Source organism: Lagenorhynchus albirostris, chromosome 1 (genome assembly GCF_949774975.1).
Source record: "Lagenorhynchus albirostris chromosome 1, mLagAlb1.1, whole genome shotgun sequence".
Classification (NCBI taxonomy): Eukaryota; Metazoa; Chordata; class Mammalia; order Artiodactyla; family Delphinidae; genus Lagenorhynchus; species Lagenorhynchus albirostris.
Window position 1 is genome coordinate 182,679,802 of NC_083095.1, and position 12,657 is coordinate 182,692,458.

The following is a 12,657-nucleotide window of genomic DNA, read 5'->3' on the forward strand; positions in this document are numbered from 1 at the left end:
CTATACTGAAGAATTAGTAAAGGAAAAAACTTCAAAGTTGACCCTTTACCACCGTCACATAGTTGAAAATATGTCAATAGCGAGACTCCTGCTAAACTTGGAAACCAATATGCTAACTAGTCTTTTAACTGTCTCTCCTTCTCACATACGTGATAAAGCCTATGGGAACTGCCTTTAAAACTTTATAACTGAAAGTGTAAGTTTATGGCTGGTTTATGTACACAGAGCACATGAGAGCCACCCCATGGGTTAGATGCAGGCCACTCACTGGTACCCAAGTTACAAAATAGTAATTCTTTAATATAAACTGCCAGGAGGTGAAGATTTTACAGTGGTTCTGACTTAAAAAATATATATAATCGGCATGATAGCTAAAGTAGGTGTTCTTCCCTTATATCTAATTTTAAAAATCCAATTAACACCAAGAATGACTCTGGAAAGGATTTGCAAAATGTTTCTCCCGAGAAACCCTCCTTAAAAGCCTCTTACATGACAAAGACCAGTCAAAGAAGTAGTTTCCATCCTATTCATTAAAAGAAAAAAATTTTTGAACCACTAAATATTCCTATTAGGAGAAGTAAAGAGAACAAACTTCTTAGCAGGATGCAGTGAACAAGTCCCCACCCAGCCCCCAATGTTTGATGCCCCCCATCATTAGCAGGGTAGCTGCCCATTTCTTATCTTGATTGACAGGTTAATAAGGAACCTGGGGCTATCTTTTCAGTCTGAACACACAACCTTACCAATTACTTTTAAATTATTGCTAATCTGTCCGAAAATAACAAGCAAGAGGAATAAAAATATCTGAAAAAGAGAAATGTCTGCTGAAGAAGCTTTTACTTCCGGTGCTTTAAAAGGTTCGGTTCAGAAAACTTGCCAGAATTTTAGTCAATAGAATTTAGGCACTGAAGGTTTTCTTTTTTTTTTTTACGAAAAACTTGTAGTTTATAATAGTTCATTGGTTCAATTAGGAGCGAAAAAGAAGGGAGTTTTGTAATGCAATTGTCCAGCAAAGGAAAACGCTTTAAATTGGGGGATTATGTGCACAGACCACCTGTAGGGCATTCAGAGCCCTTTTCTATAATGCTTCAACCCATGCCTAGCTGCCTGCAGGCTGGCTAACAATGCCGGGGAAAGCTGTTTAAAAGGCTGCGCGCACTTGTGCCTCTGGTCTTCACTAACTGTTACAAGTCTTCCTCTCCCTCGCTCTCTCTCCTTTTTAAAGTAAAAGTCCCACATCCCTTTAATGGAAGAACTTTAAGGCTCCGCGGTGGCCAATTGGTCTGCACCAAGAGGAGCCGGGCCGCAGGGAAAGAAACTTCAGACTATACAGCACATTTGGAGAGGAGAAAAGATCAAAGTTTTTCAAACTCAAAAGACCAAGTTCCCTACAGATTAACCCTATTCATTTGGTTCCTCTTAAAGGAATGATGTGCTGAGCCACTAGGCAGACAGGTAAAAAGTTCAACAATTGCCAAAGCATTCTTCTGCTAATTCAACAGCCTTCTGCTCAAATCAATTAGCTTAGTCTTGACAGAGGAACAATAGCTTTTTCTCTAGGAAAAGCAGCACATGTGATATACACAAGCCTGGAAGGTTATTAAGATGTTAACCCGTTAGTTTAATCCAGTAAAGAGCGCCTGCTCTACCACCAAATTGTCGAGTGACTTACACTGTAAAGTGTGATCGATGGCTTAAAACATTAACCTCTACCCTACCCTTCAGCAGTGTGTTCAGTCCTGCAAGAGCAGGTGCTTTCAGAATCACAGACGTGAGAAATGAACGTGGAGTCTGAAGCCTTTAGTGATATCATACAAGATAAATAACAAGGCGGAGTGGAATTAGTGCCTTGCAAAAGTTCCGTTTACATACACTAAGGTGAGTGTTGTTACCCATGGATCAGAAGAGAGCTACCATTCAAAAAACACCACCTTCTCGGGAAAGGTGCAAAATCTTGATCGTGATTTCAGTTCAATAGTGATATTTCAACTTTGCTAACAACTTAGGAACTAGAGTTTAACAGGTCATTTTCTCCATGCCTAAGGGCAGCGTACATAATGAGAAACTAGCAAATGTCCGTGTTTCCAACGGGCCCTCAGCAAAAAGCACTTTCAAGGTTTAACAGTTTAGGAGAGGCAGGGGGAGAGGGCAATGTTTAAATCATTTATCAAAAGTCATTTTATTGCCAAAATAGAATACTTATATTTGTTCTTACAGGGGTGGCCTCTAAACTTTTTACAGAAAATGTACAGACTGTATATCTTTGGATATGTACATATTTTACACATTTTTACAATTTAACAAATAATTATATAAATACATCCTCTAATGTAAGAAACCCGTATTTACTTGGGGTGTATAATTAAGACATTTCTTGTTTGTTTACTTAAGGCATCTGCCTGGTCATTAAGAATACCCAAACCGTGCAATCCCATTAGGTCGCGGTCATCCCTCCTCTAGGACGTGTTAGGGGTGAGGGTTTACGCAGGAGAGTCGAGGGCGGAAACTAGGTCCCTCAGGTGAAATCTGTAAGTCTGGCTTCAAGCTCAGCAAATGGCAACCAGCGAGGGTTCCAAACCTTGGGTCCTGGAAACGCGGCAGCAGAGCTCACGCTCCTCTGCCAAGACAAATTAACGCCTGGCGGGAGGAATTCCTCGCCCGTCGGTGGAGGAACGGGGGCTGGGGCTGGGAGCCTTCAATGCCAGGTACTTTGTTCTAAGCTAGTCCCAGCTAATGGATACCATTAAGAGTTCATTATCATGCTAATAGCAATCAACACGGTGAAGGGGGGGGACCCTCTGCCTCCGAGTGTCCCCCCCGCCGCAACACTCGGTCTCCTCGCCCCCTCTCCAGCCCTCCCGGACGCCCCCTCCCCTCCGCTCAGACCTGGGACAATGGCATCTGCTTTGGATAAGACACGGAGCTGGCCGTGCCAGACCGCCACGTCAGGCCGGTGCTGACGTCGCTGTACAGGGAGCCCGCCCCACCGCCCGGCCCCACGCCCCCGCCGGCCCCCGGGCCCCCGCCCCCGGGGCCGCCCCCCGCCGCGCCCGCGCCGGCCGCGCCCGCGCCCTTGCTGGCCCAGCAGCAGCGGGTGCACAGCGCGCGCCACGACTCGAGCGTCTTGCCAGACCAGACCCACACGCCCGACGTGATGCCCACCACCAGGCACATGAAGTACTTGAGCATGAAGACGGCGTAGTCGGGCCGGCGCGCCTGGTCCGGCTGCAGGTCCCGCAGGCACGGGCAGTTGTGCGTGGCCTCCCAGCGCGGGCGGTTGTGCTGCTCGTAGAACAGGCAGGCGACCACGACGGCGGCGGGCACGGTGTAGAGCACGGTGAAGAGGCCCAGGCGGATCATGAGCTTCTCCAGCTTATGTGTCTTGGTGGGGCCGCCCTGCTGCTTGATGACCGAGCGGATGCGGAAGAGCGACACGAAGCCGGCCAGCAGGAACATGGTGCCGATGAAGAGGTAGATGACCAGCGGCGCCAGCACGAAGCCGCGCAGGTTGTCCAGGCTCTGGTTGCCCACGTAGCAGATGCCCGCCACCGGGTCGCCGTCCACCGAGCTGAGCGCCAGCACGGCGATAGACTTGACGCTGGGCACGAGCCACGCGGCCAGGTGGAAGTACTGCGAGTAGCCGGCGATGGCCTCATTGCCCCATTTCATGCCCGCCGCCAGGAACCACGTGAGCGACAGGATCACCCACCAGATGGAGCTGGCCATGCCGAAGAAGTAGACGAGCAGGAAGACTACGGTGCAAAGCGCCGGGCCCGTGGTCTCGTAGCGCACGTGCTGCTCTACGGCACCCAGCTCCTCGTACTCGCCGCGCCCGCCCGGGCCGCCCGCGCCCGCGCCCGCCGCCCCCGCGCCCGCCGCCGCGCCCCCGGCGCCCCCCGCCCCGCCTGCGGCCCCCGCGCCGCCGCTGCACGCCACCTTCTCGTGGCCCGCCACCAGGCGCACCAGGTAGCCAACAGACACGAAGAGGTAGCAGGCTGAGAGGAAAATGATGGGCCGCTCGGGGTACTTGAAGCGCTCCATGTCAATGAGGAAGGTGGAGACGGTAGCGAAGGTGGACACGAAGCAGAGCACCGACCACAGACCTATCCAGAAGACGGTGAAGGCGCGCTCGTCCTGGCTGAAGAACGGGTTGTGGCAGGGCAGCGCACAGTTGGCGATCTGGCCCGTCTTGACGCGATTATAGAGAGGGTGCCGTTCGCTGGACACGCTCACCATGGGCGCGCGGCACTGGCAGCCCGGCTCGCAGGGCGCCGCGCCGCCGCCAGGGGGCCGCGCCTTCCCGCCTCCGCCGCCACTGCCGCCGCCACGCGCGGGGGGCGCAGCCGCGTCCCCGCCGCCGCCCCTGCCGCGGGACGGGGGCCGGGCTCCGGGCGGGCGGCCGTGGCCGCTGCCGGAGGGCGGCTGCTCGCCGGGCGGCGGCGGCGGCGGTGGGCGCCGCGGTGGACTGGGCGCGGCCGTGGTGAGGTCGGTGCGGTTGTAGTCCATGCACAGCGTGTCAGGGTTGCCCTGCTCGGGCAGCCTGTCGCAGCGCATGCGGTCGGGCCAGGCGAAGCCGTACTGGCGCATGAGGGGCGCGCAGCCGGCCTTGGCGCGCTCGCATACCGAGCGGCAGGGAGGCAGGGGCTTCTTGTAGTCCTCCAGGCAGATGGGCGTGTACATGCTGCACAGGAAGAACTTGAGGTCGGGCGAGCACTGGATCTCCACCAGCGGCCAAAATTGGTGCACCTCCAGGCCCGCCTCGTCCTGCGTGTCGTGGTTGAACTGGTTGGGCATATAGGTGTAGTTGTAGCCGATGCCCTTGCATAGCGGCACGGTGATCTCCTGGCACGCCAGCTCCTTGGCCGAGGCGGCCGCAGCGCCGCTGGAGCGCTGCAGTAGCGCCAGGGCTGCCAGCAACGAGGTCACTTCCAACAGGTAACCCCACTCCATGCTGCGCGCCTCGGCCACGCGCCTTCGCCCTCCGGGCGGCGCGCGGAGGGGCGCTGGGAGATCCTGCAAGAGCGCCGGAGGAGGGGAGAGAGGGCGCCCTGCCGGGCTCTCTCCCGCCTCTCCCGGGATCGGGGTGGGGGGGGTCTGCCGATAGCCTGGTCCCTTCGCGGGACGCGTCCTCACGGCGCCGCGGGAGACGAGGGTGGCTGCCGGAGGGCGCCCCAGTCCCTGGGTCTGCCCCGCTCACTCCGGCCGGGCTCAGCCCTCGCAGGGCAGACTGGCCGGCCCCCGGCTCATCGTCCCTCTGTCGCTCGCTTTCTCCGCGCGCGCCGGTGACTTTGCCGGGCACCTAGGGCGGCGGCGCAGCAAGTTTCCTCTCGGGCGGGCCGCTGTACGCAGTCAAGATGGCTGGGCCAGGCCGCTCCGCGCCCGGTTCAGCCCCTGCGGCCCCCTTTCGGCGTCCCGGGGCTCATGCTCGCCCCTAAGGCCGCGCGTCTGCCGCCGGGGTTCGGGGCCCGTCTCCGCCGAGGCCACCGCCCTCTGTCCCCGGCGTCGGTCCGTCGGTCCGCCGCCGGGATGACGGGCCCCGCCTCCGGTGGAAGTCCGCGTCGCGCTCCGGCCGGCAGTAGGGCGAGGTGTCGGCGGTCCCCTTCTCGCTGGACTCACGGAGCTAAATTCAGGCCGGAAGGCGGAGCGGACACCTGAGCGGCACGCCAGCGCCCCGCCGCCGCCTCCTCCTCGGCGGGAGCAGCGGCCTTCGCCAACTTCCCGCTCCGGCCCTGCTGCGCCCCGGCCGGCTCATGAATATTTATACGGCGCGGACTCGGTCTCCGCCCGCGGCCGGCGCGCCAATCCCGGGCGGGGGGCGGAGTCTGCGCGCTCCCCAGGCCCAGCCTTCCTGGGGCGGGCCCGGCTGTCCGCGCGGCCGTGAGCGCTGTCTGCGGCCGGAGTTTGGATAACCTTGGGATTGACCGCAGAGACGGAGGCTCTGCCACGACCGTCCCCACGGCGCTCAGTGGGGCTGAGGTCAGGGTTCCATTTCCCCGAGCCTGCGCTTGGGGACCGGGGACATGCAGTGCGTGCTTTCGGAGGCCCGTTTCGAACTAGTCAAGCCCCTGTTTCCTACGCTCCCAAACGTCGGCGACCTGCTGGCGAGGGGACCGCCCGCCCCTCCGCGAGCCGGCGAGGGCGCGGGGACGTTGCGGGGACCCGGGAAGGTGTGCCCTTCTTGGGGTTCTCAGAACGATGGTCTTGGAGGCTTGGCAATGCCGGAGGAGTGGAACGACTGCAGTTCATTCTGCCTGTTGGGGCTGGACCGGGGGCAGCCCCGGAGGAGGTGCCCGGGAGCCCAGCCGCGGGCTCGCGAGGGGCGCGGGCCCGGGGGCGGGCCCGGGGTGGGGGTCTCCTCCCGCCTCCGCTGAGGGACGTGGGGGAGCCTCAGTTTCCTTACCTGGAGAATGGGGTCACAGTACAGACCTCAAAGGGGGTTCTGCTAATTAGGTGAGATAAAATATCTATAAAGCATCCGGACACAGTGAAGAAGAAGAAAGAAAGAGAAAGGGAGAAAGAAAAACTTGTAAATAGGACAGCCTGGAAATCCTGCGGCTGGATTCTCCCTCTTCACCTCGTGCTTTTGGAACATATATACATCTCTCCAAAGTTGACATGTTTTTGCCCGAGCCTCCTCCTCCGCCGTGGGAGGCGGCGCCGGGACCTGGCGCGGACGCGCGGACACGTCTCCGCGGTGCGCCCGGGGCCGAGCGTCTGGGTACGCGGCCAGCGAGCGCGGCCCCCGCCAGCTCGCAGCCACCTTAGACGGGGAGGGGCCCGAGGGGCGGGCGGCCTGGCAGGTTCATTTACGCTTGTTAGGACGTCCCAGGGGGTTGTCTTTCTTCTAGAATGGAGTGTTTATTTTTTAATTGATGTGCTGTTTCATTTAGCGCTTGTATGGAACTCACGCTGGGGCTGTAATTACTGTAATCTCAGGAACAAGCATTTCAGTTAGCCAGGAGGGTGGCAACAGACGTCTCTCTCTCTCTCTCTCTCTTTCTTTTCCTCTTCCCCCTCCCTTCTCCCTCTCGCTCCTACCTCTCCTTAGTTTTTCCTCCTCTTTCTCTTTCTGTTTCCAGATTTTTGCTATTTGTCAGGTTTCATAGCAGGAACGAGTACAGCTAGAAAACTATAAAGTTATTGAGGATGTGGGGACGAAGGAGAAGCAGAACTAAAGGCACGTTTGAGGCCTGGTCATATTTTTGGGGATGTGCGGGACGGTGGTGGTGGTAGTTGGTGGTTATCTGTTTACAAACAACTCGTCATGAAACAAAAATAACTAGCAGCATCTGTATAGTATAGTCGCTGCTCTGCAGATACAGCGTGGCAGAAACCTGTGTCTTCCTCCTACTGTTCTCTCTGGCTTAGTTTAGCAACCGTATTCTAAATAGAAAGGCAGACTCTTCCCCCCCACCCCTGATTTTTGGCAAGTTCTGTATTTTCACCAAGAATTCTAGGCATATCCACCAGGCGGTGGTTATACCCCACTCACTGTCTTTCTCTTTTTTCTTTTAAATTGAAGTCTAGTTAGAACCTCTTTATACTAAAACAAAACAAAACACTTCCCATTTTTGTTTTAGAAAAACTAAACTCCGTAGGAATCAGAAATTCTAAGGCTTCAGAAATATTAGCTGATTCAGTGATTCAGCAGAAAATGATCTCGAGTTTTCAAAAATGCAAAGACTCAACTGTGAGTTGGTCTTTTTATGGATTTCTTTCCCTTCTCCTAATCAGAATTCCCTTTATGGTTTGTTGAATGTAGAAAGTCACCTCTCTCCTGTTGGTACCCTGTTCATAGCTGGCCATCCTCCAGAACATTCAACTGCAGAGAAACAGCAGGTCATACCTGGAGATAGGATGCTAAGCACAGTAGTGAAGGCAAATCCCCCCATATTAAGGACCAGCCTGGGCGCTGCCTCACGGTGACCACAGATAGGAGGGGCTTGGTTCCAAAAGCAACATAGAGGGTGAAAAGTTTCTTTTGATTTTCTTCAGCAGGAAGTGTCAAAACAGTGGAGTTTAGAATTACACTATATAAATTAACTAGAACTGGGTAAAAACCAACTGACATTTGAAAATTGAGGCTGAAAATAGTTGATTTTGGCTTTTAATTGGCATTTAAATTTTTTTTCTTTATTCTTTTGAGACAAGATGAAAGCTTTGATGATGTGGAATGTGGAAATTTGGGGGAACTATATTAAGCTTGCAGGAGAAAAGCAGACAAAACGTTCAGAGCTTTCAAAAATCATGTTATAAGCTATTGGGGGTGAGATTAAAACCATTTACATAAAATCATTAAACATTTACTTTTAATTGAGAGAATAGAAGAATAGCATTTAAATTTTACTATTAAATGGCTACTTGGCCATCTTTGAGAGCAGAAGAGGCTTAGGAAGCCAATTAGTGTATAAAAGGCAATGATGGGTCAGCGCAAAGAAACTAGAATCATTTATCAACATTCTGGCTAAATAATGATTTTTCTTTTGTATATAAAGCAGCTGTTTTTTAAGGGAGGGGAAATAGCTTTAGCAGTGACATAAATAATGTAGGAAACTTTCTAGAGGGATTTCTGAACAGATGTCTGGTTGCTGAATAGCCCAAACAAGTTGAAGGCATGAATCTAGCTCAGAGGAGGGGGTTTTACAAAATGTCAGCTACCTGGTGAGATAGGAGACTGTCAATATATTGTAAGTCGTGAATTTTAGAAACTTTGGCAAAATTGTGTTTCAGTGGATTTTAATTTAAAAGTCCAAGCTAAAACTCTTGATCCAAGAGTGAGCCTAACATATACCAAAAAAATGATACCTTCCAGAGGTTAAACAGAGAACTCTTTAGTAACTAATAAAATGTCTCAGGCATTATATAAAAGCGTCTTTCAGGGAAACGATCCAAGTCTATATTATTAGAGAATGTTAAACTCTATCTAGTAATATTGGGGTTTTCTTGCTATTTTAGAATCTGTCTTTCAAAGGATTATGTCTTGAGTCTCCCAACCATAGACGGACGGAAAGGTAGAGGTTAACCGGCCTTGCTTCAATCTCTGTTAGAATTAAAATGGGTGAGATTACTTTTATATCCTTCCATAATAATAATAAACTCCATTAAAGAGCTTCCATTGTCTCCACCAGCAGGAAAAGGACTTTGTCAGGAGGAAGTACTCCTTGCTGTGTCTGCTGTAACGAGGCGAAATTGTAAATGGATGGAGGTGACTGAGGCAAACAGGTGCCACTAGCCAGGAATCAGATTCCCACTTGACATGCAGCTGCCATTTTGGAAAATGGCCCTGCACTGTCATTGAATTTGATAATTATTGTAAAATATGTTTTAAAAATCACTGATTTTTTTTTCCCTCATTCACACTGAAATATTGGCCAGATGCTGAAACTCTTATGAGCTAGGATGCATTGCGCATGAGTTTGGGAACTTTCAGGTGAATAAATACTGCCTAAGTAAAACTGGCAGAACCAAGGAGGACACAGCTAATCTCACATAACAATACATCTGGAAGCAGGGAGTTCCATCATTGGTTCACACTGGGACAGTGGTGTTAGGCCTGCAGGTCTGCTCTGGTCTCTTGGCTTCCCCTTGGGTGGCGTGGGGCCTCCCACTGCTGAATCATCATCTCTCACAGGACAGCAGCCAAGGCAGGAAGAGTGGCAGGACCTCCCACTATTAGAGAAGAAAATCCTTCCCCTTAGGTCACACTGGTCTGAACCTGTCACACCGCTCTCGTAGCTGCAAGGAAGGCTCTGCAGGGGAGGGTCTGGTGGGCAGCCCATGGTGGACAGGCTCTCGTGGCACAAAAGCCACAGAGGGGAGATGGACCATTGAGCAGACACTGCAGTCAGCTGCATGTTACTATTTGAAATGAACTTTCAAGCAATATCATTTACCAACACACCTAGTCTTCCAGGGTATTTTGTTCAGGGCTATGAATTAAGTATGATCTAGATCCAAGAAAACCTTGATATCTGCGTTTTTTTCCCTTTTGAAGTACTCTGTACAGTGGTGTGAATTAAATGTCAAACAGTTTACTACTTATTTTATTTATAATGTGTATAAACTGTGTAGTGTAACTCCTTAGTTCCTTTTTGTTAAGCCCCTCCCCTCCCTTTTGGAGACTTCCTTAAAAACATGAATACAATTCTGGAACTTTAGTTGTTTTTTTTTCTTTTGAGTCTTATATCACGTAACTTTTCTGATATTGACAAACTTAAATAATATAGGAGAAACTGGGTTGAATCCCATCTCTGAAGGGCTTATGGATGTGAAAGAACCTTTATATCAAAAAAATTTTGGTGCAAGAGTTTACTTCTGGTAACACTGATCCATTTAACATGGTGGTCTGAAACGCTAATAAAATTTACATTAGTAGTACAAATGATAATTATCCGGACCCTGAGGGCATGGAGGTGGTGGAGAAAACAATGACATTTCTTTCTATTTTATCTTTGACCGGATCCAGGTAAACAGATATAATTTTTATTCAAGAGGTGACAGCACTTGATTTTCCTTTTTTTTCTGGTATGTGTCTTGCTTGCTCTTAGAAGCGCATGTTCTTATATAGCTTTAATCTTACAGTTTATAATAAGTGTAACAACTTAGAAAGATAAAATAAGAAAAAATTGATACATCAGTGTGCTGTCTATTGAAATAATATCACATCATTAATATGAACTCCTGGGGTGCTTTTTCAAAACAGAATCCAGTAGGGTTCAGTTTGAAAAATCCTAGTCTAGAATGTGTTGAAAATACACCGTTAAGTGAAATAAAGCAGGATATAGAACTATATGATATGAATCCAATTATATTGTTATATATGAATAGAAAAAAGACTAGAAGGAATTTCATCAAAATGTTGCCTGTAGTTGTGTTTGAATTGGGTTAACTAGCAGTAATTTTTATTTTCTTTTTTTATAATGATCTGAATTTTATGCTGAGAAAAAATTATCTTGACTTAGCACTTAGCACTTATTATGTATTCTTTTCTGCTGTTCTTTATTTTCTGTATTTTGTGTTTCCTCCTTATACGGATCAAAATGACCAAAGAGCAAGGACCAGATCTTCGTTATCTCTTTTTTCTCACACAGATGCTGTACCATTAGGAGCATATGCTGTCAAAATATGTTGTAACTGATTCAAAGATTGACTTATTGTCCTTACTTTTGGTTGGATGCTCTAATCTCAGTGCCCCAGAGCTGTCCTTCTGATTGAGAATTGTGGTTTTGAATGGGATGAGGGGGAGGAAAGAGGAAGGGAGTTTGTCATTGGAGGGCCACAAAATTGGCATTAGCTGTAGAATTCTAGATGATGCCAGCTTTGCCTGTCTTTGGAACAATGTCCATTTTTGCCCCAGGCTGATCCAGCCTGTCGTCCATGACATGAGGTCATCTCCGTGGTATTTACTTATTGAGATACCAAACTATCTGAGCATTTCTTTTTACTGGTTATGGGTAAAGTAAGTTACTGTAGAAGAGCGTGTGCAGCAGTGGAGAAGATGAACTTTGGATCAGGCAGCCCTGGGGAATTACAGCTCAGTTATTTCCTACCTGTGTGGACAGGTAGCCTATAGCCTCTTTGAGCCTCACTTCCTTGTGCATAAAGTATGGAATGACAAATACAAGAGTCCTCACAGGTCATGAGGGTTAGATGAGCTAAAAGCTAAAAGCTTGGTGCAGCACAATGTCTGGACTTTGATGCATGAATTGAGCTTCGACAGAGTTTACTTTGAATGTGCAGAGTGATAGGAAATGTATCTATGACCACAGAAATGACCACAGAATGAAATTATCCTCATCTTCTTCCAGAAATTGTTTTTCATTCATAAATTCGATAAATATTTATTTAGTACCAGTTGTTCTGTTTGCTTTTTTCTTTATTTTTAATTTAATTTAATTTTTTTGTTGAAGTATAGTTGATTTATGGTGTTGTGTTTCAGGTATACAGTAAAGTGATGCAGTTATACATATATCCACTCTTCTTTAGATTCTTTTCCCATATAGGTTATCACAGATTATTGAGTAAAGTTCCCTGTGCTCTACAGTAGGTCCTTGTTTATCTATTTTATACATAGTAGTGTGTGTATGTTAATCCCAACCTCCTAATTTAATCCCTGTTCTGTTTACTATTGATGCATAACAGTGACCCCAAAACTTGGTGGCTTAAAACAACCATTTTATTTTGCTCACAATTTGGAGGGTCAGGAATTTAGCTTGTCTAGGCAGATGCTCGGGATCTCTCCTGTGGTTGCAGGCAAATATCCACAGGACAGAAGGCTCGGCAGGGTTAGGACCACACTGGCCAACGACTCACGTGGCTGCCAGTTGAAGCTGCCAACCGGCGCGCCACCTGGTGGCAGCTTCCCAGTAGATGGACTCCATACGTGACGGGCCATTTCCCAGCGTGAGCATCTTAAGAGAACCAGGTGGAAACTGCACAACTTTTTTTGTGACTTAGCTGCAGCACGTCTGCTGTACTCTGAAGGTTGGATCTGTAAAGCCAGCTCAGCTTCCAGGCCTTCCTCAAAATGGAAGGAATGGCAAACATTTTAGGGGCCGTATTTGAAAACTGTCACAGCAACTAAGAGTCAGGTCCTATATGAAGTGTCAGGGCTGTAAGGGCTTTTTAAGGGCTTTTTGTGAGAACTATCTGTCCATG

At 49.7% G+C, this 12,657-nt stretch overlaps 1 protein-coding gene across 1 annotated transcript; it reads right to left on the reverse strand.

Moving 5' to 3' along the window:
* Positions 1-1,940: 1,940 nt before the first annotated feature.
* FZD8 (frizzled class receptor 8) lies at positions 1,941-5,715 on the reverse strand. The gene has a single exon (XM_060121414.1). The coding sequence runs from the start codon at positions 4,948-4,950 to the stop codon at positions 2,881-2,883; it is 2,070 nt and encodes a 689-aa protein (XP_059977397.1). The 5' UTR covers positions 4,951-5,715; the 3' UTR covers positions 1,941-2,880.
* Between the last annotated feature and the right edge of the window lie 6,942 nt (positions 5,716-12,657).